The following is a 27,093-nucleotide window of genomic DNA, read 5'->3' as shown; positions in this document are numbered from 1 at the left end:
TTCCCAAGATTGTACAGGCGGTTCTGATTTCGAGGCTCAGAGTTCTCCTGCACCGCCACCTTATGCCCACCAGGGCTCGCAGCAGGGACCTGTGGGTGTGAGACTGTGTGCCCCGGAGGAGGACACGTGCCACTGACGTGCTTTCCCTGCGTCGCCCCAGTTTTCATTTGCATTCTCTTTCCACATAATGGGGTTTGAGGCCTGGTCTCCGGCTCCACGTGCCTTCAAATTCCTGGGAGGAAATTACCAGCAGGAAATCAAACTCAGTCATGTGACCCTGACCAAACTCTTGTGCACATGTCAGGAAGTAAGGCCCAGAGAAGGGGAGAGATTCGTCCAAAGTCACACAGCAAAGTGGTGGCCAGAGTGGGGTCATCATCCACACGGTGAAAGTCCCATTGGCTCGTGGTAAAGCCAGCGTTGGGGTCTCCCTGGCCTGGTTCATGTGTGGAGGGGACCCTTGCCTGACCCACTCCGGGGCCTCCTTGCACAAGCGTGTGAACTCGGATGAAGGACTCTGAGGTGGTCTCAGCTTGAAAACCAGGAAGAGGGCCTGGGTCAGGAATGAAATGTTGGGTTCCTAGTGTTTCTAGCCTGCCATTTGTCTCTTCCCAGTAACCCTGAGGCGCTATTATCTTGGGGATGGAAGTAAGGGCTCTGTAATCAGAGAGACCCAGCTTTGCTTCTGACCAGATCTGTAGTTTTGGGCAAGACACTTAATTTCCTGGGGCTTCTCTTTCTTCTGTAAAATGGAAAGAGTGACCCTTCTTTTTTTGTCAGATGCCATGAAATCAAACAGTCATGTAAAGAAAATAAACTTAAAGAAATAGCTTAAAAAAATAAGCCACCCAGGACGTGTGTTCAGGAAAAGGGAGGAATTGCTAACAAAGCAGTGGTGTGAGCTGCACAGGTCTTTCTGTTCACACTTTATAAACAGAAACCTGAGGCCCAAAGGAAGCGCAGTTGGCCCAAAGGCTTCCCATGAGGGCACAGTTGGCTACCTGCTGCCAGCCAGGTGAGGTACAGTGCAGGGTGTACCTGGGGTTCAGGAGCCCAGGCTGCCCTCCTGTGCCCCAGGATCTTGCTCTGTAAAGAGGAGGTAGGTCCCCACCCTGCTCGTGGTACAGGTCTCTCCTAAGACATGGGAAAACATTCCTTGGAGTTTCCCAGGGATGGGGGAGGACTTGGCACGCCTGAGCTGAGGCCGAGCCCATCCTGACTCCCCACCCTCTGCTTCCCCAGCCTGAGCCTGATCAAGAATCTTCAGGAGCCCCCTCCCAGGGCCTCCAAGGAAGCACCCTGCAATTTGCTGAATCAGGGAGGCTCATGAGTCATCAAAAGCAGGGTGATAGGAATGTGGCTGGTTTCTTGCCATGCTGGAGGGGGTGATTGCTGCCACCATGACTGCCGTTCATGCCACTGCCTGAGGTCCGATTTGGTGCCACGCCGCTTACTTCCATGATTAGCCATCCTCACTACACACTGTTGCATCATAGCCTCGTGACCCACGTGAGAATACTGAATGAAGCTCTGAGAAGTTAAGTAACTGGCCAAAGGACACACAGCTCAGAAGAGCAGAGCTTGGAACCAGCTTTTCTTGACTCCAAAGTCTTCGTCCTACGCACTGCACCGTGCTGAGGTTGGTTGCTGTGAGAGAAAGGAATCCTGTCTCAGGTGCTGTCACAGGAGAGTGGGCCTCTTGGACTCTTGGCCTGTGAGGGAGACTGTCTGAAGGTCTTCAGCAGCTCCTCACAGTTGGTGCGGATCTTCGCACTGTGGCTTCACCACTCTTCTCATTGAGAGGTGGTGTGTGCTTCTCCATCTCTTTGAATCCGGGCTGTGTGTGGGCTTGCTTTGGCCAGTAAATGCAGCGGATGTCATACACATTCACGCCTCCACGGCCACCGGAATTGGTACTAGGAACTGCCTCAGATACCAAGATCCAAGGATGTTTGAGTCCCACAGTCAGCACCCTGTACCTGTGGATGCAGAGGGAGGACTCTAGTGGAACTTTGGAGCTTCCAGCCTCACCTGCAGGGGATATGGTACCACAGTGTGAAAGAGCCCAGGGCGCCCCTTATCCCTGAAGATAAGAGACCGTGTGGAGAGAAAGGCCCAACCAACAGCCAGAACCAGCTCTTGGTGTGTATGAGAGGTCGTGTAGGATCAGCCAGCCCCTTGCCCATCTGCCAGCCCCAGGTGAGAGCAGCGGGACACTGGTCCCCTGCAGCTAACCTGGCCCATGTCGGTGACTTGCAGGACCATAAGCGGATACAATGGCTATGGTTCTAAGCCACTAATTTTTGTATGAGTGTGCTGTGTTATTCAACAATGGACAAGTGGTAAAGTGAGTGACTTGACTCTTCTGGTCTCAGTGTCCTCATCTGTAAAACGAGCCTACACTTGTCAGAGAGGGTGAAGCTCAAGCCTGTGAGTCTTGAGGCCCTGAGTCTATAGCATGGGGTTGGCAGCATCGGCATCAAAGGGTCACCACTGGGTGAGCAGCTCTGGTCAGGGTCTCTGAGGCAAGAGGCGTGTGGTGAGCCCCTCCGAGGGTACGATGCACATGGCAACTTCTCACAATTACTTGGGCCACAATGTCATTAAAGATGATATTGAGAAACTCTGACTTAGAAGGAGAACACTGGTGAAGACCATGGCAAGTCTGTGATCCTGCGGGCTCAGTTAGGTGACAGAAAGACTGGCCAACTGGACACACAGCCTGGACGGGTGGGGTGGGGGCCGGGCAGCGGCTGCTGGGGTGCAGCTGAGTGTGCCGTGCTGGGGACTTGTGGCGCCGTGCACCCAGGCGGCCAGTTCTTCCCGTGTCGTAGCCAGAAGTGCACACTTGAATGTGAACATACTCATCTTTCAAGTGCTGGCAACTAATTTGAGTATTTTTTTTTTTACTGTTTTGCCGGTCAAAGAAAACACATCTGGCAGCACACAGCCAGGGGGCCACGGTGTGAAAGCTCCCCCAAATGCTCAGAGGGCCTTCCTGGCCCTGAGCTGGCTGCTGGGGGTATTGTACACAACAGGGCCCCGCCCTCCAGGGTGTAGTCTTTCCAGACTTCTGTCCTTGCTAGCTAACCGAGAGCAAGGCCTCACCGTGGACTCGAACCTGCTCTGAACATCCCGAACACGGCAATTCTTATTCACAAAACCTGCAGTATAACATTCTCTCACTTCAAATACAGGTGTGCAGAGAGGTTATACAGCTTCCCACAGGGACAGCGCTAATGGCAGTACCAAGGTCTGAACCCAGGAGTCTGGCTTCAGAACCTATGTATATTTTTTTAAATATTTATTGGTTTGGCTGTGCCAGGTCCTATTTGCGGCACGTGGGCTCCTCCATCCTTGGTTGTGGCATCCACTGGAGATGCAGAGCCTGTGTTCTCAGTCGGGCTGCCCTCTGGAGGGTGCTGCAGCCCCGCGCTCCACACGGGGAAGCTTGCAGGGGACTTCTCGGGCTCAGGAGTCACCCCGGGCAAGCACCCGTCCGCCGTCGGCCCTCCTTCCCCGTGTGCTCAGAGCCTCAGTCCCTCTATCTCAGGCCGTGCTTCTCAGCTGGGGGCTGATTCCACTTCCTGGGATACAGGGTCCCTGGTGTCAGGAGACATTATTGCTTGTCACAAATGGGGGGCCCTCCTGGCATCTCGTGGGTAGAGGCTAATGATGCTGCTAAACATTGCACCCCCAAAATAAAGAATGCTCCAGCCTCAGATGTCAACAACACCAAGGTGAGAAACCTGATCTCAGCAGCTGGCTGGCAACCATGGCAACATCCAACCAGGAGCCAGCAGAATATTCCAGGTGATTCAGTCTGTTTCCCTAAGACTTTGTTCTCTCTTCTCAAATCATTCTTTCTTCTCTTGCCCGGGAATGTCTTCATAATCCGATGTCACTGTGCTAAATGCCTGCAGTGTCTAACGATCTCCCCAATACAACTCTCTTATACATTAGTAGCAGCAGAACAAATAAATGGTGGGGGTGGCAGGGGGTGGGAAACAGCTGCAGGCAAAAAGATCCACGATAGAGCCTTGAAATCTGACCATAGGATGTACATGCCTGAAATGTGGATATCTGTTCTGGATTCTCTGAGCCATCATCAAGCCCACATTACACTTCAGTCGTCATGAGCACCATCGCTGCCAAACATAACACGTGACTGCAGATTTCATAAGATGATTTTAATAGAAAAGTAGTACAAGATGTGAACAAAAATAAATACTCTTTATCTCATTTCTAGCCCAGCAAATAGTACACTGCACATAAAACTGATCTACAATGCAATTTTCCTCATTTCTTGTTTGCCTCTGAAATACAGAGACAGCATGTTAATTAAATCTTCTAGATTAAAATTGATACATTTTTAAGAAAAAAATCATACCAACCTTTAATCATTCATTTTTTTAAAGTTGGCTCACAAGATGCTGTTTCTCTAACATAAAATATTATCCAGTCATCAGAGTTAAATATAAGGTCTGTGTGAATAGGTGAATTAGAAGACTCTCTTACTCAGTTTTAATTCCTGCATTGCTGTTTCCAATATTAAGAATGCATTTCATTGTCTTACTTTCAAAGTATAGCATCTGCATCTGGCTCTCACCAATCCACAGAGAGGGGAGAGTAACAAATACTTTTTAAAAAAATAAATATTTTAGAAGTATATTTTACAGTGATAATGCAGTATTGCAGACCTATGCCTTGGTGTGTATTTGCATCATATACATATCCTTCAAGTTATTAGTCCCTTTTCTAGCTGTCTCTATTTACATTATGGATCACTCACTCTTTGGGGGTTGCTTTTGCTAACGATCTCTAGGAGTCAGCCCATGACAGTTTCTTATTTGGAGTACTTGTGCTAACATGTCATCTTTGATTCTGGTGGCTTGAATAAGGTCTTACAAAAACAAATTGAAAACTGTATTGGAAAATAGAACAAGCAGAGGGTTTGTGTGGCCTACTGAACAGTGCCGGTCTTGGGAGGTCAACAGCTCAGAGAACTGAACAGATACACTGGACTAAAGCTTAAAACAGCCTTCCTTTTACTTAAGCCCATAATTACTATTTTGAACATAGCTCCATTCGCTGCTGCCTGTATATAAATTTTTTGCTAATTTTCCTGTATTGGGAAGATCTTGAATGCAGTCCAGGATGAGATGAAAAAAAAAAAAAGCTGACGCTCCTAAATCGAATATATGTTTTTGCAATAAGGAACACTGGTCAATATACAACTGAGGAAAACCTGAAACAGATGTGAGTCCTAGAACCACAAGCGTTTGAATTTGCCCAGAAATGCTATTTTAAACACTCTATATGTTGGTCTACTGTTTTTTTGTGGAATAATGCATTCTTGGCATCCTTAAAAGGTTTCAATATGTTACAAGGTTATCCAGAAAGAAAAAAGCAAGGGGCTAACATATCAATTTGTGCGTCGCGGCCCAGACTCACCGCGCCTTCAAGAAGCACGAGGGCCCGTATTAATTGCACTTAACACAACGAACCTTCAGTTTCCTTCATTCTCTGCAGATTGAGGCTTGCTTTTCATAAAACTACTTTCCAAGGGGCAGAGACACTCCATCCACAGAAAGTTCAAATAGAGTGGTGCACTAGCTGCAGTGGTGAACACAAATACACTTTTTTTGCACTAAAATTCTGTTCATGGATAAAAGCATGTGCCTTTTCAGTTCTTCTCGGAGATGCTACAACACCAACACGCTCTGAAACAATTAAGTTACATGCATAATGCTCAAAGAATGTGAGCAATCCTATAACCAGCTTTAAGCCATCTGCTTGATTTTTTTGAGGAACATATATAGGAAAAGAGAATTCCCCTTTTGTTCTGTTACATATAGAAATCTTTTGAAGCTCCCAAATAATTTGGTTTTGGTAAAATTCTCCACTCTTCTATTTTTCTAACATGTAGTCACCCCTAAACTATCCCTCATGTTTTCTCAAAAACTCTCCACATGAAGTATCTGAAGGACAATTGAAACCACTTACCAATATACAAGTAATATTTTATTTTATATTCTATCTTCCATTTGGCATAAGCCTTTCGATGTTTTGTTTTTGAACCAGTGAAATATACAAATCACACAAGACAGACATATGTACATTAAAAGTACAGAATAAAGGCCATAGAAGATATACATAATATCTGAATGACAAGTAGAATATTTTACATTAAATAGTTTCTTTTAAAAACTAGGATTGTTAAACTCAACTCTCTTCATAAACATGAATCACTAGAAAGGAACAAAAAATCTGGTTTAGCAAATAAAAAAAAATTACTTCATGGTTTTTGTATAATAAAAACCAAAAAAGTGACATTTTAAACTAATTAGTGCTTTTTACTTTCAAGATCTTTTGCTTGCAATTCACTGCAGCTGGGAGCAGGGGGAGTGACTATCCTTGTGCAATAAGAGCCACAGGTGGCCGGGCTGACCTGAGGGCCACTGAGCCTGTGAGGGCTGCAGAACGTGTGTCTTCCCAAACTTCTACAACAGCACAAGTCTGAGATGAGAACACAGGTGATGGTACTCTTTGCAAAGAGGTGTCCTGGTTTTTTGTTGTTTTTGTTTTTTTAAACTAGCTAAAGATGTGAGCTGGATTTTCCCTGGGGACTCGGTAGGCGCCCTCAGGTCTAACGGGCACCAAGTTCCACCCTGCAAAGTGAGCAGAGGAAAGAGAAATGCTGACATGTGTCCTCTTCATTCCCACCTCTGTAATGAACAAGTAATGCCCTCTCCAGCAAGCGTGCAGAAAACGAGGCTGGAGAACCAAGGGATGGAGCAGGGGAGACCGAAGAAATCTTCAAACCACCACACCCACGACCAAGACCTTCCAGACTCCTCAGAAACACAGCTGCTTCACGATGCTCAGCATGCAGTGGCATCAGGGCCACAGCCTGAGCTCAACTTAGAAACCGTCGGGGAAAATCCCACTTGGATTGCAGTGGAGGACCTCAAGGCTCTAGACCGAAGAAATAACCCCAGAGTAAACTGTAAATCCAAATCACTGGCTGCACTGAGATATAATTATATTTTTATATATATATATGTGTATATATATATATATGTTATGTACAAGAGACTGAGCTATCAGGTACCACTGAACCAACTGTTCAAGTCCACTGGGAACAGTTCTAGGTACACCTGCAGAGAAGCGGAAGTATCAATGGAGAGTCTGAACACAGGATCAGAAGGGGGAAATGCTGCCACACCTCTGTGAAGGCCATTCGCCAAGTGATGTCATGAAAACATCGAAAACTACTGTTCCTCGAAATAAAAGTTGTAGGCGGAATAAAATCCCTAAGTAGCGAGCTGTTTTCCAAGAGAAGCTCCTAGGGTTTCATTCCCTGTCCTACAATCAGAGGGGACCCTGCGGAACTCCGCTTGGAAACGCGGCCGCAGCGCAGCAAGGCGTGGAAGCAGATGGGGCGCGGGGTCAAGGAGGGAGGGCGGAGGTCACTTTTTTCCCTCAAATAGGTTTTCTGCTTTGGTGCAGGGCTGAACTGCACACAAGTACCTTGAAGTTCAGGTTGAGGATCTGTGAATGGAATTCGTGTGTTTTCACTATTATCATTTATTAACCAAGTATCCCTAAGAAAATTACAGTGTATTTTCCTTTATCGCCAAGCCAACCTCCCTGCCCTTCTCCAAGCAAAACGTCTGGTACCAGAATCATTCAGGGATCCTTTTCCAAGTGGATAACCTGATTCTCACAACAGCTTTGAATGTTAAATCAACTGACTCAATAAAAGGAGTTTTTTGTGTTTTAATGTCTAGGGCTTCTCTCCCTGCTCCCCAGGTTTCAGTAGCTAATAGAATGGACCAGCTGTAGATGGAATGCTGGAGGACAGTGAGACATATGATAAACCTTCTTTCTTGAAGGGATATGAGATTCTTGTTCTCAAATTTTAAATACATTTTGGAAATATTTCAGGCTGGCAGCCCCTGGGAAAGAGGGGGGTGGGGTTCTCATTGTTTGGTCTGTTTCTCAAGACCTTCCGGCTTCCCCAGACCGCAGAACTCCTTTTGCTCCCAGGCGCTGGGTCATGCATAGCTCTGGGCCACCTCCTTGCAGTGGGGTGCTACCTGTCCCATGCGATAGCTGAGACAAAGAGAACAATGTTTCCTTGACCTCCAGATGTGCACACATCTCAGCAAGGGCATGTTTTATCCGCCCCCCCATCCATTATACCATCAAAACAAGTCTTGTCTTACCTTTTCAAAGATCCACAAAATAAATATTTTCTTGGTTCCCAACCCCCTTATTGCCAAATAATAATTATAATATTATTAACCACAGAGTTCTCAGATGGGAACAGGGGGAAAAAATGGTTCCGGTTGCAATTCTTAGGGATGAAAAAAACATTAAAAAAAAAAAACCCAAACAGAATCACTGTACTTTCTATAAATAAGTGGGTCCTGGGAGCGGGGCCGGGTGACGGGCAGGCGGCGGGGCGCCCGCTACTTGCAGACGAACTGGTCCACGATCTCCGTGCACTTCTTGCACTTGACGTAGCAGCACCAGTGGAACTTGCAGTGGCAGCGCTCGGTCTGCACCGTCTTGAACTGGTCGTAGCCGCGGCCGCAGCACATGAGCTCGCAGCCGTCCATGCCCTCGGACGTCTTGTTGCACAGGCGGCCCTGCGTGCCCAGCGAGCCGGTGCTCTCGTTGCGCACGCAGTAGTCGGGGCTGGGGTCGATGTAGACCAGGTCCTGGGTGGTGGGCGAGTTGAAGCGGCTGTTGACCTGCACCAGCTTGCCCCGGCTGTTGAGCCGCATGGCCGCCGCGCTGTCGTACTTCTCCTTCAGGGCATCACCCACCTTGCGGAAGTCGGCCAGCTGCAGCCAGCACGTCTTGAGGCTGCACGAGCCTGACACCCCGTGGCACTTGCAGGCCACGTCGGCCAGGCTGTACACCGTCTGCGGGGAGAAGGGGACAGTCAGCGGGGGGCACCCTCACCTGGGAACCCAGACCCTGGTCACCAGCTCAGCCCGGGCCACCTCCCCCTCGTCCTCCAGACCTGGAGGCTTTTGTGGCCTTCTTTAAAAATGAGTCTGTAAAATAAATCGGTTCTTACCCCTCATTGTTACACATCATCATAATAAACTACCTGGTTTTGAATGGGAACAAGAAACAAAATTGTTGCCTTGGCTTCTTTTTTGGAAGCAGGAGACTGCCGTCAGGTCTGACCTGGACTCCTGTGAGCAGCAGTCTGTGAGGGAAGCACCCCACCGCCTGCGTCTCAGAGAAGGAAAGTGAAGCCCAGCGAGCTGTGTTAGCAGCCCAAGCACTGGGAAGGAGGGGCCGTGACCGGAACCCAGGCAGCTGGGCTCCAAGCTCACGCCATGGGCGCCCAGCTGGTAAGTGGTCAGGGTTCAAATCTTTCCTCACTCTTACTGTTCATACTGCCGTGGGGCGAGCCCTGTCCTAAGGGCCTCTCCACTCTCATCTCATCAAATCCTCCCAGCACGGTTGTAACCTGCGCGGGACTGGACGAGGGCCCAGTGACGCAGAGAAGGTAAGCGGCCCAGATGGTCACACAGGCTGGATAGAGGGGGACCGGGCCTGGATTTCAGGTACCTTCACTGCTGCTTCCTGCACAGCCCCCACGCTCTGCACAGGCTGAGCGCGTCCACCCTGGACCCAGACAGACACAGATTCTGTCCTGCCCCTGAATTTAGGCAAGGGCATCACCATTCTGGGCCTCCATTCCCATCTGCAAAGGGCACTGTGGTGGTGCCAACCTCACGGCAGTGTTACAAGGGTGAAACCAAGACATGCTGGCTTGAGGTACTTAGCAGGCAGGATGCAATCAGCAGACCTGGTTTGCAGGGTGACGAGGGCATGGTGCTGGGCCCTGCAGCAGCAGCACCCACGGGTCTGGGAGGTGGCCGCTGCCCATTTACAGTGCCGGCTGCCCGGGGCTGTGCCAGTGAGCCTCCCAAGCCAGCACACTGCTGGCAGCCGCCTGTCAGGACCTGGAGGCCAGAGCCGTGCGAGGCCACTCCTGCCCCAGCAGCGACCCTCTCCCTCCAGGGCTTCAGAAGGGGCTTTCCTCAAAGGGGAGCTCAAGCGTACCCCCTCCACATGAAGGGTTTCAGGGCCGCGGCTAGGCTAGTGTGGGAAAGGGTTTTGCAAACGTATTTAACCTTCACTCCCCTTTGAGGAGAATCAGAAACTAGATTTTCTTTCTAGGAGTCTAATACGGTTTCCTGACCGAGTGTCCAGCTTTCCTCCTCTCACCCCTACGATCCTGGAGGAAAACCGTCTTCTCTGTAACCTCATCCACCAGGATCAAGCACAGTTTGCTGCTCCAACTATAACATTTCCAAAAAACCTATGTACAAATGCTCATGTTAAATGAAATTACATCGAATGTGCTTTTCCCACACTCCGACCCCTCCTGTCTCCCCTTGGAAGTCCCTTGACCTGCTCTTCTTGGTTGCTAAGCTCCTGTGATTTCTCTCCATGAGAGAAACCGAGGAAATCCCCAAAGAAGGCTGAAAGCACCAGAGAGGGACACAGTGGGTCCCGAGTCAGCCATACCTCTGTCCTGGAGGCATTTGTGGTCTGAGACGCTGGACGCCCTGCATGCAGATTAAGGTGATGTGTCCTGGGTAGAGAACAGGACCGAGGTGCTAGGCTCCCGAGACAGTGGGGTAGCCATGCCCACTCCAAGGCCTGGGCCGGCTGCAGGGGGCAGAAAGTCCACCCCTGGTACAGGCACCCCAGCAAAGGGGAGCCTTAGAAAGGAGTGGCCACGCTCCCCTGGAGCAACCATCTGACCACTCAGGCACCACAGGTAAGATTCTGCAGAGTTGAGTCCTTCTGTGGTCCCCCACATAGTCAAGATCAAAGCTGAGAAGAAACAGGTTACCTGGAGGGATCTGGGTTACTTCCACTTTCCTATGTGCTCTGCTTCATTAGGTCTAGTGACTCAGTTATCATCTATCAAGCACTTACCACTGGTTGACACTGAACTCAGCCCTTCGGTTGAGCCTTATTAATTAGAACTCAGAAGTGGCCAAGTGTTAATAACAAGGTTCAGTCTACTGTATGACCCCAGTGAGTCCTTACAGCAACCCCAGGCGACACTGTTACTGTCCATCTAACTGGTGAGCAGATGGGGCAACGGATGCTCAGAAACAGAGCAGGGTGTTAACCTAGATTTCTTTAATCCCCAAACCTGCAGCCCTTTACCCTCGAGCTGCAACGCCCTAGTTTAAGGGAAAAAGTGCCTGGGCTGACAGCTCCATCCCCTAATTCTCTGCCCTGCCTGGAAGTGGTTCTCCAGTCTGTTTCCCGCCTTTCACGAGAGGGTGTGCGGGGCTCTCAGGTTCCTTCCTGTCCCCTGGATGTTACTTTGTGATTACCATTCCTGTTCCTCACCCCAAAATACAGAAGAGTGAGATCTCTGACCAGAAAGTTCCTGGCACCCACCTTGGGTTCTCTGAAAAAAATAATGGCCCTGGTTTTCAGTGCTGCCGAAGTTAGGAAAAGTTTTCACCCCTTCATTTTAAAGCAGCCATAAAGTGCCATGTGTTTAACCGCAGGAAAAAAGGGTCTTTTTAACTATTGTGAGGGAGCTTTTCATAGCCCCACCAGGGGAAGGAAAGAGTGAAACGGGGGATGGGGTGGAGGGGCGGGCTGCCTTGGGAGGACTTTCTCTCTGGACACTTTCGAGGCCCTCTCTTCCTTCCATGGGCCTGATCGTCAGACCTACGAAATTCCACCCGGTTGGTTGGAGAGTTATCCTAGAAAAGCTCTTTTTACAAACCCTCAATCCATCAGGCCTGCTGTCCCAGGACACAAGGAGGGGCACAAAGAGGGGAGGAGGTAACCCGGAAGCTGGGCGAGGGCTTGCTCAACTGGGCACCTACTGAAATAAATAACTCCCTCTCCCCAATTTAATCTTAATCGCAGCCACAAACTTGTTCCAGGGAGGAGGGCTGCGAACCTAAGCAGCATGTTTAGCTCTGGCCTGGCCAATTGCGCTGGGGATTTATTAAAGAGGCGGAGAAAGATCTTTCTCAGGCCACTGCAGGCGCCCCTTGGCTAGAGCTGGCCACGGCGGGCTGCTTCCGCTCCAGGAGGCCTTTCTGGGGTGTGCACCCCTCTCCAGGGAGGCCTGTGGGGAGCTGGCTGAGGGGAGTGGAAGGACAGAGAGGAGCAGGCAGGGGGAAAACAGACCGGAAAAGCTAGGAAGGGAGGCGGAGACAGGAAGAGAGCCGCAGAGACACAGGGAGAGCCGGGAGCCCCGGCCCCTCCCAGGCCTGCGGCGGACGGAGGCTCACCCGGCGGCCGGCCTCGTTGTTGTGCAGGTTCATCAGGATGCGCGCGCTCTCGTACGAGCCCTTGGCGTGGATGCGCTCCCGCTCGCGGGCGTCCACGAACTCCTTGGCGAAGCGGTAGCCGTAGTCGATGTTGTCGCCGCAGCCGCCCCACAGCCAGTCCCGCGGCAGGTCCTTGGGGCGCGCGGCGCGGCTGCAGCCGCAGGTGGACAGCTCGCCCTCGCGGCAGGCGCGGCTCATGGCGTTGACCACCCCCGCGGCGCTCACCGCGTACGTGAAGGCCGTCTCGCGGCTGCCTGCGGGCGAGGACCGGTCAGCGGGCGCCCCCCACTCTGCAGCCCCGGACGGCGAACACCCCTACCCGGCTCCTAAAGGGGGAGCTAGGAGGCCCCAACACGCAGAAACAACCCAGGAGGGTATTAACACCCACACACCCCACCTCTGCTCTGCCATTTCAGACAGAGCCCAAGGCGGGATGCTCAGAGATCGACTGTTCTATACACCTCTTCTGAAAATAACCCAAATGCCTAGAAAAGAAGTCACCAAGGGAAGAAAACACACAATTGGGGTAGACTTCTTGACACTTATTTTAAACATTTGTTACTATTTTCATTCTGAGTGACCTACAGGACAGGAGCACAGAGGCTTAGAGCCTCTGAAAGCCCTAGGCCCCCAGGAAAGCCAAACACTGCAGCCGCCCCTTCCCGCTCCTGTGGCCCCGCTGGTAGTAACCTGGCTTCCCCTTCCTCCGTCTGCAGCATCAAGTCTGACTCAGAACAAGGCTCCTGACTTCCCCAGAGGATATTTCTCAACCGGTTCCTAGAGAGTTACAAATGAAATTCTCGCCTCTTCTCAGTTCCCAAGCTGCCCGGCCTGATGCTTCTCACTCAAGAAGGTGAGTATCTTACTTTCACAACAGCCTGCCGTTCTTTAATGTCATTTCTGTGACTCCGCAGCAGCCTCTGACTCCAAGTGTCAGGAAAACAACAAAAGGGGGGGGGGGAATAGTCTTAAGGAGAAAAGAAGAAAAAGGTTCTTCCCTAAAACTTGTAAAGAATAGCTCCCTGTCAAACAGTTCTATAGGAGCCCTATTTGTATGGAGAAAAACGGAGGTGAGCATAGACTATCTTAATTTCCAATTTCCACTTGTACCTAGAGACATTTCTACATGGGACAAGAAGTCACTTAATGAAAGTGTTATACTATGAGGGAGAAGGGTTAATACCCAGCCAGCTGAAGCTGGGCCTGGGGGCACGGGGTGACAAGGGGGGCCTCATTTTCCTCAACTATAAAATAAGGGTATTGAACCAGATGCCCAGGGGGGAAAAGGCCCCTTCTGACACTGGGATCCCTGTACCAGGATCAGTTTCTCTTAAAGAGCTTGCTAACAATTTTTTTTTTGGTGGGGGTAGGGAATCACAACAACAGCTGACCATAGTATTCAAGGGCCATCCTGCAGGAGGGCGGCTCTGCCAACTCAGGGAACCTGCAGACTGCCCTTCCTTTGGGCTTCTGCCCCTCAATCTGTGACCACTTGTGATTCCCCTCTCAGAAATGGCGATGGCTCTGATTTACCAAACCTTCCCTCCCACATTGTAAAAAATGAATAACTTGAGGAGTGTGCTGGTAGTTGGCAGGAGGATCCAGAAAGTTCCTGTGGGGGTGTTCCATCTATCTAGTTGAATTAGCAAGGCAGAGAACATCAAGGGAGTGGTGAGAAATGAGGAGAGCAGACAGATCCTAGGGAGTGATCTGAGGATTAACACTGATAGTACAGAAAACCCTGTGGACAGGAGACTCATAGAATACAGAGGTAGCTTGAGGAAGAGAGATAAACCATCCTCTGGAGACAGAGGAAGAGAAAAAGCTCTGTCCTGCATACAGAGAGCATCAAAGGGATTTTATACAAAGCACGACAATGCTATTCTTGACTATTTTCTTTTTTTGCCCCAGAAATCAAACCTGGTAGCTATCTCTAAGCTAGTTGGTCACTGCAGGGAAAATGTCAGCATGAGAAGTGCTCTCTGGCTGCAGCGTGGGGACGCAGCCATCCTGGAAGCAGCACTGCATTGGGTGACAGCTCCTCCCTGAGAGATCAGCCTTCCTGTCCTCACCCTCTGGGAAGACGGCGCCTTTCTTACACATCTTTTCACAGCAGGCAAACAAAGACAAGCCGGAGACAAAAGCTGGAAGGAAAGACTAGCATGATGAAAAATGAGGACGTTTTCATAATGAAGAGGCGACTGTGTACAGCGCCTGGACTGGCCTCTAAAGAAAGTAGGTGAGTGCTTGGGGGTGGCAGCCTGAGTCACAGAAACTGGCCCCATCATAGGGTCTCTCAGGGAGGAGAACCAGCTTCCACATCCCTGGTGAACTCCATGCTCTGGAGTGGGCACCCACACACTTAGCATCAAAGGTGTTTCAAATTTTCCCTTAGCTCATTCTCATCTAACAAACCCTAAAGTAGAAAAGTGAAAATGAAGTAACTTCCACCGTTGGGGTGGGGTTCATGTTCCTCTTCCATAAAAATCGATTCTGATTTTTCCTCTCTCTCTCTCTCTAAGGCCCTGTGTTCCACCACCATGAGCCACCCTGCAGCAGCTGTCTGCTCTGAGAGCTCGGACACCTGAGGACCCTTTGGCGAGGGGGCCTCAGGGATGATGGTACGATCCAGGAGGGCTCCCTCCTCTGGGGCCATCATGAGCTTCCACTCCTGCCTACTTCCCATCAACCAAGACGGTGCCTCACAGCTAAGGACCAGAGAGTCTACTTACAGGGGACAATTAAACACAGGCCTTTGTACCAAGGGTTCTGCTTGTTCCCTAAGGAAGCAGTCTCTTTGAATCTTGGACCACATTTTAAGTAAATCTTCAGCAGAACTCAAATCCACTTAGCAAATGATAGCTTATTCTGAACATTTTGGCCCCAAACAGGCTACATACAAAGAGGATCTTAAATCAAAGCTGTGTTCCAGTGACTACACAGAAAAACAGTTCCAATTGCTGTTTTCCTTCCTTGTTACCATCAGAGGTGTATGATTTTCACTAACTCATACATATGGGAAAAACTCCCAAAGTTTGAGAGGAAGGTAGATAGAGGGAACACATAAGGCAAAGGTGGAGAGAAGGCTGAGAGGTTACTGTGATATAGCTGACAAAGATGTTTTTGGATCACTCACAATATCAAAATGCAGGAGAATTAAATCTTCACTACACCCTGAGTTAACCACATAAGGCAGCCCATATTTGGGGAAAACTCCTGTGTTCCTGAAGCTTAATTCCTAGATTCAGGTCCCAGAATATGCATTAGCACATTTTAATCATTAACAGAAAAGCCCTAGGAGGCTCTGTAGGCTGAGGCTGCAGACCGTTCTCCCATTCAATTAGAGGAACGGCTTCCAGTCCTGTATTATTTTAGTTTATGAAGCCGCTTGGCTCAAACATCCACTGACAACTCTTTTTTGTTCTCAATGAATGCACTTTTCAGGGTTTTTTTAAAAAGCATTTTATCCATCCGTGACGGACATTAAGCCAACTTTTTATCTTCAGTCAGTATAAATAGTTAATTGCTTTGATAAATTGCTTATTTTAGGAGTCACTGCAGTCATATTAATTATACGGGCTTGTTTGCATAAAAGTAAAGAGACCAAAAATATTCACTAGCACACACACACAGGACCACATCTGTCAGACTGTAGCCTACACTATTCAACTAAACCAGAGGCAGACTGATTTTCCAAATTCTTTGCCTTTAGCCCAGTTTTAGTGCCACCTTCTCCCTGAATAGAATAACAAGTTCAACAACACATTTAAAAATAAAGAACTGGACTGTGAACGATACATTAAACACTTTTAAGTTTCCAGGTTGCCCTTTGAAGCAGGTGTTCTTATATCAATGGCCAACTCACAGATGTAAATTGGATCACTTCTAATTAAAATTCTTCCTGGGACTAAAAGTAAAGTGTCTAACACGTTTATCTCAATAGATAGCTTTAGGAAATATCTATATTAGGAACATTAAAACCTTACTTACGTCCAGCTCATCCAGCATTCTGCAAGATGGCAATTTTCAGTTTGATGCCTGGGCCATCTGAATTGTGGTTCAAGTTAGGAAACTTCTAACAATTAAGAGTTTTGAAGTTTAAGGACAGAAATGACTCAGCTTTCCCCATCTACTTTTGTGAAACCAACGTAAGTGTTCTGGTACTATTTTACACAAAATGCTTTTTAGGAAAATTAAGTGATGAGAAAAATGAAGGTGTAGTTGATGCCCACCCTCTCCTGATCTAATTCAAGAAGTCCAAAACTTATCATTAGACATCCAGAGGACAGGCACGAACACAGCCATAATGACAGAAGTCCCAAGCCGCCACCCTGCTGGAAGAGTCCCATCAGATGAAGCTTTAAGTAACACTAGAGACATTTCCTAGGAGAAAAGTTTCTATATATTTAACAACATCTGAAACGGTTTCCTACCGATCTGCATGACCCTGCCGAAGACAGAGGTGTTATCAACGGTGCTGCAGTTCCACCTCCGGTGCCGGAACTGATACTGGCACTCCTTGATGCCCGTCTTGGCGCCCTCTCCAATGTACTGCATGTGGTCCTGATACAAGTGGCAGAGTTTCTTCTGTCCTTGGGAAAGTCCTGCCAGTTGGCTGCAGAGAGGCTGCGCTCCTATGATATATACTTCTGACATCTGAACAGGGTTATTCATACCTAGCGACCTAAAAAGGGAGGGGGGGGGATGTGCATTCAAGATTTACGTGAACTCTCAAGGTGGGCCCCCTGAAAACATGTCAGCAATACAGAAGTTTAAGCACACAGATGCTTTTTCTCTCCTGCTTGTCCTCATGACAAAGTATGAGACGGGCTTCATAGAACTCCTCTGTTTAAACTCCACTCAGAAAACGGAGGCATTGTATAGCCCCTGTCCCGCCATCTGGCTTCTCAGCTAGAGTTCTCACTCCCCTCCTTGCCCCTTTCTGCCATATACCTGAACCAAAATCTCTGATATTCCACTCCAGAAAAGGGGTAAAAGGCAGTCTGGGGGGATGGGCCTCTGACATGAGAGAAAATGACTCACTTTGCCCCACAAATTGGACCGATCTGCCTTGAAAATGTATGAATACGGAAAGCAGACATAATTCGACACGGGTAGGAGATAGCAGTTCCTTTTGACGGATGGACGAACAGGAGGACCAAGTATACAGACGGAAGAAAATTTACCCTGTTCTGGAAGTTTTAAAAGGGCTCCTTATGTGACTGTGAGGGACCCAAGACAGAGTATCCGGGGAACAGAAGTCATGTTTGACAGAAAAACGCTGTTCATTTACAGTAAAAAAAAAAAAAAAACCAGAATGCAGTCAAAAATAATCCTCTAGATAGAATGCAGTCTACTCTCTAGGCCCCTACCAGCAAGAAACCCGCATTTAGAGACACTGAACTACTCAGGGTAACCTTTTTTGATTAAATTTCAAGCCCTCAGTACTTCCCCACTTGGAGTGTAGCTATCTTCCTAGTAACTCTGCCTACCTCAGACCCTGAAAGTTAGTAACTTCAAGTGACAGAAAATAAACGTTGGAACTCACTTTTACTACCTAGAGGTAGCAAAAAGCACATTTTATAGATAGGCTTAGAATTATTAGAGAAGTGAATTCTGGTTTCCCTTAATTACATGATGTACTACAAGCATAATGTGAACCTCAAAAAAGACAAAAGTTAAATTTATAGCTTCTATTCCCTATGGAGCTAAAGATAAGCTTCACAGTGTTAAAAATAAGCAAAAATTTTAATTCACAAAATTTAAAGAAAATTTTGATTTAAACATTTTTATATTTATATATATATATACACATATATAAATGTCTATAAAAAAAATATATATGTGTGTGTGTGTGTGTGTGTGTGTGTATTACATAAATACACCCAAATTCACGACTGAGAATATTGCAGCATTCATTATACAATACAAACGAATCTTAAAGTAAAAGAATATGCATATAGGATAAACTTACCACCAAGAATTAGCTTCTATTACAACCTGGGCGAAGGAGAGAAATATGGCCAAAGCCATTAGGAAGAACTTGGAAGACATTGCCCTTCCAGCCGTCCCCCAAGCAACTCCTGGGCTTAATATTCCAATCGACTTCTGGAGAGGGAAGAAAGGAGCAGATGTTTATTGCCTCTCAGATAATTTTCAAGCATACAAGTTTAAACAACGGAAGCATCCGGGATCTCTCAAGTTTACTGTTGATTGACTGCGCTTCTCCTCCGTGAGTTTTTGATGGCAAGATATAGGCAGTTTCTTTTTCCAAATTAATCCACCCACGCAACCTCACCAGGAAATCTGATTTCGCTGGGATCCTGCGCGCGGGGCACGCCAGCGATTACAAACATGTCTCAATGCTGTTGAGTCAAAGCCCCGGTGCCAGGCGCTGCCTCCTTCCTGCTTGCTCGCGTCCTGCACCCCCTCGCTCCCCTCTAGTTCCGCGCTGTGCTGAGTCCCTCCTCGGGAATTCACTCGGGGACCCGCTGCCACCCTCGTCCTCTCCCCGACCTGGGCAGAGCAACAAGTGGAGCCGAAATTAATTCCATGGGCGAGAGGAGCGCGAAGGCGAGTGGAGCGCGCCGCTGGCGGCTGCGAGGGAGGCGGGGTGGCCGGCGCGGGGGTGGGGGGTGGGGGCAGCACGCGGGAGGGAAGGGCAAGGGGTGGGGGGCGAGGCCCCCGGGAGCGGCGAGCACGGGAGTGCCCAGCTGGGAAATGCAGCTCTGAATTAACATCATCAGTTTCATAATCAGTTTACGGCCCGCTCCGGGGCTAGCCGCTTCCATAGCGGGAAAGGCAGCCTGGGTTTCCTTAGACCGCTCTTCGGCCAGACTGGGGTGGGGAGGAGATGGGGGCGCACGGGGCATAAGGGGATGGGCGAGCGGCTCTCCCGGCGCAGGAAACCGGAAATCAGTGCCCTCTCCCTGCCTTCGGCCTCCGCCTTGGAGTGTATCCCAGAGGAGGGATACACAACCCCCCACACCCCAGGTCGCGCTGTCCGAGGAGAGGGGCTCCCTTCCCGGCCCTCCCCACAGCGCTCCCCCAAAATCTGATTTTCTCACTCCCACTACCGCTCCCTCCAGTCCCCACTTCTAGCAGCTGCCACGGAGAAAGGGGAAAGGAAGCCGAGGGGACTCCAGTTTCCTTTGGTCCTGGTCTGGAGTTGCATCTCGCCATCGGGGCACCTTGAGCGTGGTCTTGAAACTCCGCTACCCCACCCTCCAGCCCAATTCGGACGCGGTTGGGTCAGTCTCGCAAGATGAGGGTGCAGGGCGAGGCCCGGGCCGGTGCGAAGGAGTCCCCGGCTGGGCCAGAGATGCGCTGGCTCCCGCGCCTCGGCCGAGCCCCTGGATTCCAGGGCGCAGAGGGCCTCGGCAGCGAAGGTTCCCGTCGTCAAGAATTTCGGGGGCAGGGGGCGGCTTTGGAGGTTTCCGCCGCCGTCCTCCCCACTGGTGACTTCTCCACCTGTAGGCGGTGGCGGAGCGAGACGGCGGCGGGTGGGAGGAACGGCTTTCCAAAATCCCCTTTTACATCTCTGATAAGAGTAACCCTGCCGCGCTGCGCCACCCTCGGCTCCCAAGGGAGCCCCTTCCTCGGAAAAGGAAAGGTGAACCTCCTCCAGGCTGCAGAACGGCCTGGGCTGGAACCGGCACCAGAAAAGACTGGGGGACCGAGGCAGCGGTGGAGACGCGAAGGGGCTGAGGAGCGCGCCTCAGCTTTCCCTTGCCAGCCTCCCTTTTGGCCCGGATTCCTCGGGGCTTCTCTAGAGGAAATGCTTATGCGGTCCTCAGTGTTCGCCACCCAGGGCTCCGCGCCCGAGGCCCACTCATCCCTAAAACGTCGCAGAGCTGGGGGGCGCATGCCGCAGAAGAGAAGCCTGGGGTTTCCCCAGCCCAGGAGAGAGAAGGCTCGGTCTTCCTCCCCACCCCCGCCCGAAGTGTCAAGTTTCCTCCAGGGGAGGGGGTGGCTCGCGAGGGCTGCCTTCTCGCGCGGCCCAAGCTGCGAAGTCAACTCTCTCCATCGGGGGCCAAGGCCGTGCGCGTGCACACACTCATACACACTCACACTCTGGCACATTCACACACTCACTCGTGCACAGACACACAGGCTCTCCGACGTGCTTCCCAGGCGGAGGCAGAGACCGCGCTGCGAGCCGCGCGCACTTTTCCAGCTTTCCGACGGGCGGGGCACTCGGGGCGGGGCGCGGGCAGCGGAGAAATTGATAACAGATTCCGCGGATTACTGCGGATCTCTTTGTTAGAGGAGAAGCCACACAAACCGATCCCACTCTCGGCCCGACGACCTCGGGGAGAAGCCACTCGTTCATAGAACTGGGGCCAAAGTGGGAGCGGGGCAGTTGGCTTCCGCGACGCGGGTCTCTAAGCCCGGGGCTGGGAGTAGGCCGGAGGTGTCCCGAAGGGAATCTGCCGGGAGAGCCCCGGGAGTCACATCTCCACTTAACCCGCGCGCTTGCCCGGAAACAGCTTGGCCCTCTTCCCGCTCCAATCCCCCGTGCAACCCAGAAAAGGCCCCACAAGTTTAAAGACTGAAGGAACCCACAGCCAACTCACTGATACATCGAACTGTAGGGTAAACGTCCCTGCCTGTTTACCAAGAGAACTGATCCGAAAAGAGGACAAAATAAGACCTTTCCGGAGACCGTAACACGCAGGGTAAAAGTTCTGGGCAGAAGCTGAATTCACCGAAGACCAGGCTAAAAATTTTGAACAATTTCAGGGTCCGAAGAAATGGACTTTGTAAGGATACTTGGCATCTGTTTCTAGTGCGCGTCTGAGAGGAGGGCTGCGGGCATTTGAGAGGTTCTAGCGCAAGGGAGGGGTGAGGTGGGGGTAGGGCGTTTGCGCGCCCTTGTTTCCAGCCCCAGAACAGATCCACGTAGAGTAGGCTTATATTGTCTCTCCTCCAGAGCCTTCCCGCTGGATTAAAAGTGTCCCTAACCCTTCTTTATCAACTGGTGTGCGGGCCGAGAATCCTCTAAACTCCGTTACGCGAGTTTAGAGGACTTTGGGGGGCGACAGAAAGCCCCGGAAAGCACGCTCAAGTCGGAGGCCAGAAGCGCCTAAAAAGAAATTCCCTCGAGGCAGGGAGAAAATTCTCGCCCCTCAGCCACTGGCGCTACCTCACTCGGTCCGGACACCCCCTTCCACTTCACGTCCAGCCCCAGCCCCTAGACCCTAGTCTCTGGGAGCGGAAATGATGGAGAAACTGGGAGAATAAATTAGATTGACCTGGGCTCGCGGTGGCGAAAAGCACAGGAAACTCTTAAGAATCCCAGCTCTTAGTGGGAGATAAATTTTGTTTTCCCCACTTTAATCTCTCCCGAAAGCAAGGGGAGAGAGATGGAGAGAACTGCAGGAGAAAAAATCAGTGGCAGCCACAAAGTTGGGGAACGAGGGGAGAAGCAGGAGGGGATGGTAGGCTGAAAGGAGGTCCGTTTTGGGGGAGCCCAGGAGGAGCCCGCACTCCCCCAGGCCTCTAGCCTGGAGCAAGAGAGCCGGAGCTGCCCCTAGCCGCCCGGATGTGTCCACAGCACCGAGGGTCGGAAGGGGTGGGGGAGCCGACAGAGGAGGTGGAGGAGGGAGTTCCTTGAGCCCCAATCAGTGCAAGAAAGGTGTGTGCAGCTTCTGACTGTCCTGACTCAGAAGGGACACCAACTCGGGTACCAGGGAGTCTCCGAGGGAAGCACAGTGGCCAAGTCTAGTTCTCTTGCCGGCCTCACCTCATCCATCCTTAGACAAGATCTCCAGACTGCAAGCCAACTCTCTCTCACACACACACCTGGGGGGACCAGGGAGAAGAGGGAAACATCACTTCTACCTTCCCACACAAGAAGTCTAGCCTAGCTCTCTAGGCACAGCCTCTCAACTCTGTCCCAAAGAACTGTTTGTAGGCGGAAGGAAAGAGAAGGAAAATTACAGAATGCTTCAACACCCATTTTTCAGAGGTTGTTTCAACTCCACTTTTTAATAGACAAGAAACTGAGGACGAGAGAGAAAAAGAAGCGCTGGTCCTCGGCTTACAAGGTGAACCAGTGAGGGGGTCAAGACCAAACCCGAGACTTCCTAGGGGGACGCTCCTGCTCCTTAATGTGCCGGGGAGAAGGGGTACCAACCCTTCTTCCACTCGCCCGAGCCCCATTCGCTGGGTCGGACACTTGACCCCTTACTAATGCAGCCGCGCAGCGCAGCATGTCCTCTGGGGGCCTCCGAGGGGCCTTCCTGGGAGAGTGTGACCTAGCGATCCGAAGGGATGTTCTTGTAAAGCCAGAGGTGGGAGGAAGAGGCGAGCAAGCTGCCTGCCCGGCCAAGACACAGGCTCCAAGATGTCCTACCTCAAGGCAGCCAACAGGGGGCAGCCGGCACCGCACAGCGAGAAAGAAAAAGGCAGAGGACTAGCTGAGCTTTGGCAGACGGTGCTAACCCCTTGTGCACCAGAGCGCTCGGACGAGCGGAGGGAACGGCTAGGAACTCTGACCGAGCCTCCTGGGGAGGGAGGGTCTTCCTTTGTGGCACCGGGCCTGGCTGAGGATTTAGTAAGTGCAAGACCCGAGAACTGGCCCTTTACTCTCCACAACGTGCAGGGCACAGATCCACACACTTGGACACACAATGTCCACTGCCTGCACACCCTCGGCTCCCCACGGAGTTTGTCTAGAAGCAAAATCTCTGCATCTGGCCGGAGTAGCCTTGAACGTTGGCAGGAGGGCAGGAGGTGTGATCCCACCACTGACTCCAAGTGACTTCTAAACAGCGAGCTGTCCGTCTAAAGAAAGACGGGAGACGAGAAGGGGCCCCCATGCCAGACTGCGATTGGAGACTAAAACAGGCCACGGGGTCTCCAAGCTGTGGGTTTTTTATAAACTTTTTTGAGGGGGTGCTTTAGGAAACATCTGAATTCCAATCCCAAACTTATTTTCTAGAAAATTTAAAAGAGAATCAAGAAAAATGAAAATAAGGATCAAAGCCTGCAGGACAGAGAGGAAAAATTGTTTGGAAAATAGCTAGTTATACTGCAGGAAATGTTAACTTTTCGTAAAAGTGAACTCTCGGTGACCCTCGGAGTGTGTGACTCGGCTTTAACATACAACTGACAATTAAAACAAACAAGAGTTCACAAACTGCCCCCCGCCCGCTCTCCCAACCCGGAGGCCCAAATGTTTCTAAAGGACAAGGAGGATTCCGCGCGGGGGGCCGGGGTGCGCTCTCCCAGCGGACCAAATTAGAGCCACCACCGCCAGCCCTCCCCACCCCCATCACCGCTGCAAAGTGCAGAGCTCACCCAGTGGCGGCTAATAATGCTAATAACGCGACCCCATCCCTGCGCCAGGGTGCGAGCTGGCCCCCTGCCAGGCACTCTTAAAGGCACAGGGCCTGCTGCGCTTGGGTTCCCCGGCTGCATTGAGCCGGCAACCTGGCCTCTGGCAGCAGAGGGCGGGGGGTACGAGGCTCAGGAATAGTCAGCTCCTGGTCTGGCTTCACGGTCTCTCAACCAAGGAGTCCCCTTCCCCTTTCTGAGCCCCGGCCACCCACCCTCTCGGGGTCCGCGCCAGTGGGCGCTTGGTAAATATTTGTTGAATTGAATCATTATCCTGTTACTGAAATATACATAGTAAGCTACACTTGAGTTTCTCAGGGCAAAAGGAAAGTCGTCTGCGGACCTCTCTCAGTTTTTCTGCGCTGTCTCTACCTCACTTTTTCTCCAAAGTCTAAAAAAGTTTGCAGAACTTTTGGTGGGACAAGAAGAGGTCTGTCTCCTGGGAGACCGAGGTAGTGCACGGGGATGGGGGGAGGGCGAAAGGGTAGGGGTCTCAGCCAGCTACGCGGGGGGTTTTAGAGTCTCCAGATGTAGGAGAAATGGAGGAGGGTAGGGAGAGGTTGGCGGGGGGTGGAGGAGGGTCAGTTAACTTCCAAAATAAAACAATGTAAAGAAAAAAAAAAAGTGACGAGCCTCGGCGACACACAGAACACCTACCTTCATTGCGAGGGGGAGGGGGGCGCGGGGAGGAAGTCGCCACCAGAGCCGAAGAATCCAAGCGGAGCGTCCTCGTTAAGCCTGCGGAGACGATCCTGCGCGGAGCTGCGGGTTCCTCCAGGGCTCGTCCGGCAGGCTCTGGAGACTGGAGCCTAAGCCGTCACTAGCGTTCGAGTCTGGGTGCCCGAGCCAGAGTAGTGCTGGGATGCGCTCGGGAACTGAGGGGGCGCCGAAGTCCGCCTGCCGGCAGCCGGAGCAGGGCCCGGCCGGCGCGCAACAAGGGAGCCGCGGGGCCGGCGAGGGCGCGCAGGCGACTGTTCCTCGGCGAGGCGCTCCCTCTCCAACGTCCATCAGCGACGGCGGTAATTAGGGCTTTCCAACCCCAAATGTGGGCGTGATTGTGCAAAAGACTTTACAACAAATAATAAAAAAAAAAAAATTCTTCACAAGAAGGTGAAAAAAAAAATGCCCCACAACTCAACTCTGGCCCGGGGCGGGGTGTGGGGGAGGTGATCCCTGCGCCCAGGTGCCTCCGGTTCATTCACACCAGGATCCTGCAGACTTTTGGCGGCTCACGCCTCCAGATCGCCAGCTCCTCCTCTACGAGTCAGTCTGTGGCCGAAACGTCTGCTTCCAGGCGCTGATCCCGCGGCCGCGAGTGTGTGTGTGGACGTCTGTGTACACACACAGACACACACCCAAACACACACACACACCCACACACACACGCGCGCACTGCAGCTTGGGGGCCACAGAACAATCAGACGCGCACGGGTTTTTCTCCTGGAGATGCCGCTGAAAACGCTCCAGTCGTCATCCGAGCTGCCAGAGTCAGCGCCAACTTTTGTCCTTTCATTTTAGGGTTTGGCAAAAAGGTGGGAGCAAACTGGTAAAAGTCGTCCCTGAAAGTTCTGCCTCTGGTGGATTCGGGGACGATGCGCGACTGCCCCGGGGGGAGACACCGGTTCCCCCTACCCACCCTCTTCTTTCTCTCTTCTGGTTAGTCCCCCTTTTTTCCCCCGCCTTTCCAGGGAAAAGGGCGAAGAGGCGCGAGGGCCAGGGGCTTCGCAGAGGCTCTTCAGCTCCGGCGGTCCATGGCCGGCGTGGCTGCCCACCTCCTCGTTTGGCGCCGGGGCCTGAGGGGCGGGAGAGCTGGCAGCGGGCGGCGGGCGGTCGGGTTCCGGCAGCGGCGAAGGAGCTCACTCGGCACAGGCTGCACGGAACCGGACTCCGGGTGGCGGAGGCGGCGCCTGGGAGCTTGCAGCAAACTTCCACGCGATCCTGCGCCCCGCAGACAGACTGACCGACCGCAGGGACCGCGTCCCCCCCCCACCCCCCCCCGGCCCTCCTGGCCAACTGCCTCCTCCTCTCCCTCCCTCTCTCCGGACTCCTCTTTCCCCTGGTGTTCTCAGGGAGAAAAAAAAAAAAAAATTAAGTTGCAGAACCAAAGGCGGCTGGAAAGAGAAGGGGCGGGGGGTGGGGGGGGTGGGGGTGGATAGGAGGAAGAAAAAAAAAAAAAACAACTTTGCCTTTGCGCATGCGTGGTGAGGCCGACCTATGACAAACTCCGCAGGATTTTAAAGCCGTACCACAAGCTGGGGTGCAGGGGGGGCGTCGGTATACACTCCAGGCAGGAGCCCCCTCCTCTTGGCTTCCCATCCCCCAAGCATCTGATGAAAGAGAGAGGTCCATTCCTTAGCCGCAGCCTGACAGCCGCCTGGCGCTCTGCTCTCCTTCCAAAGCTGCCTACTCGCTGGAAGGTGAACCCCAACTTCAGCTTGGACCCCTTGGCTCGCCTGTCCAAGGCTGCTTGCACTGGGCTGCACCCGGGCTGCCGCCATGCCACGGAATCTCTAGGAGGACCACCTCCCCATTCTTATCCCTGGGGGAGGGTCCCCAAGCCCCCGGGCTGGAAAAGAGGGTAAGTGCACAAGCCCTGCATCGCCCCCAGTGTAGCAGATTTGGGTACTCGGTCGTGATTGAGCATCTGGCTGTGACCCAGTGCATCTAGAAGCGACCCGTGGTCCTGCCGGTTGGATCTTGACTGGTTCCCAACCTCAGGTGTGAAGCCTGCAAAGTTCGGCAAAATCAGGTTCCGCTGCAACTTCCAGGCACTTCCAGACACCTGTGGTTTGGGGGTCCTGCTTGGGTGGGGTTGCCAGAGGTGTCGCCTACACCCAGCATGCCAAGGGTGACCCAGGTTAAACCATGTCTCACACTGGAACACAGTTACTCTTCTCAGCTCTCACCACCCCCAACCAAAGGTGGAAGGGACACCCACACCCCACATACACACACACACACACCACACACACACAGAGAGAACATTTCTGCAGTAACTCCAGCATGTACTTGACCTTAAGGCACGTACTTGGGACGGTAGCTGTTCTTTACACCCCCCAACTCCCATCTCTGGCGGACTACCCCAGGGCATCGCCGCAGGTGCTTCCCAAGTCCCTTCCTGACCCTGACTTGTCCTAGCTGACTGCACCCCTCCAAGGCCCTGACCTGCTGGGCGCATCAAAATGGCAGTATGAAACTCGCTTGTTTCACCGAGGGTGCGCGCAGACCTAAGGGCTGTTTACCTTAGATCCCCTTGGGACGCAGCCTATTCACCCGAATCCCCTTTCCGCTAGACCTTATCTAGGCCTTGACCACTTGGGGGGCTATTTTCCAATTTATAATCTAGCCTTAGATCTGCCCATGGGAGGGAGGGTCTAAACAAAGAGGGGTCTCCGCTGGACAT

The 27,093-nt window shown here is 51.6% G+C and overlaps 1 protein-coding gene and 1 long non-coding RNA gene across 6 annotated transcripts; one reads left to right on the top strand and one right to left on the bottom strand.

The window, feature by feature from the left end:
• Positions 1–4,195: 4,195 nt before the first annotated feature.
• WNT5A (Wnt family member 5A) lies at positions 4,196–25,682 on the bottom strand. Of its 4 annotated transcripts, none has more exons than XM_070360540.1 (5): positions 24,348–25,682; positions 18,325–18,458; positions 16,784–17,034; positions 12,312–12,604; positions 4,196–8,936 (listed from the first exon to the last, which is right to left on the bottom strand). In XM_070360540.1, the coding sequence occupies exons 1-5, from the start codon at positions 24,351–24,353 to the stop codon at positions 8,478–8,480; spliced, it is 1,143 nt and encodes a 380-aa protein (XP_070216641.1). In that variant the 5' UTR covers positions 24,354–25,682; the 3' UTR covers positions 4,196–8,477. The 4 variants fall into 4 exon arrangements, with proteins under 4 accessions (XP_070216641.1, XP_070216644.1, XP_070216642.1 ...); XM_070360543.1 differs by lacking the exon at positions 24,348–25,682 and adding an exon at positions 20,445–20,523; XM_070360541.1 differs by lacking the exon at positions 24,348–25,682 and adding an exon at positions 18,867–19,380.
• LOC138984778 (uncharacterized) lies at positions 12,589–15,009 on the top strand. 2 transcript variants are annotated; one of them, XR_011462060.1, is made up of 4 exons: positions 12,589–12,724; positions 13,067–13,203; positions 14,262–14,589; positions 14,873–15,009. It is a non-coding gene; the product is annotated as an uncharacterized lncRNA (long non-coding RNA). The 2 variants fall into 2 exon arrangements; XR_011462059.1 differs by lacking the exon at positions 12,589–12,724 and having other exon boundaries at positions 12,960–13,203.
• Positions 25,683–27,093: the final 1,411 nt, after the last annotated feature.

This window comes from Bos mutus, chromosome 22 (genome assembly GCF_027580195.1).
Source record: "Bos mutus isolate GX-2022 chromosome 22, NWIPB_WYAK_1.1, whole genome shotgun sequence".
NCBI lineage: Eukaryota > Metazoa > Chordata > Mammalia > Artiodactyla > Bovidae > Bos > Bos mutus.
Note: the sequence above shows the minus strand (reverse complement) of the source record. Positions and strands in the feature narration are given on the sequence as shown.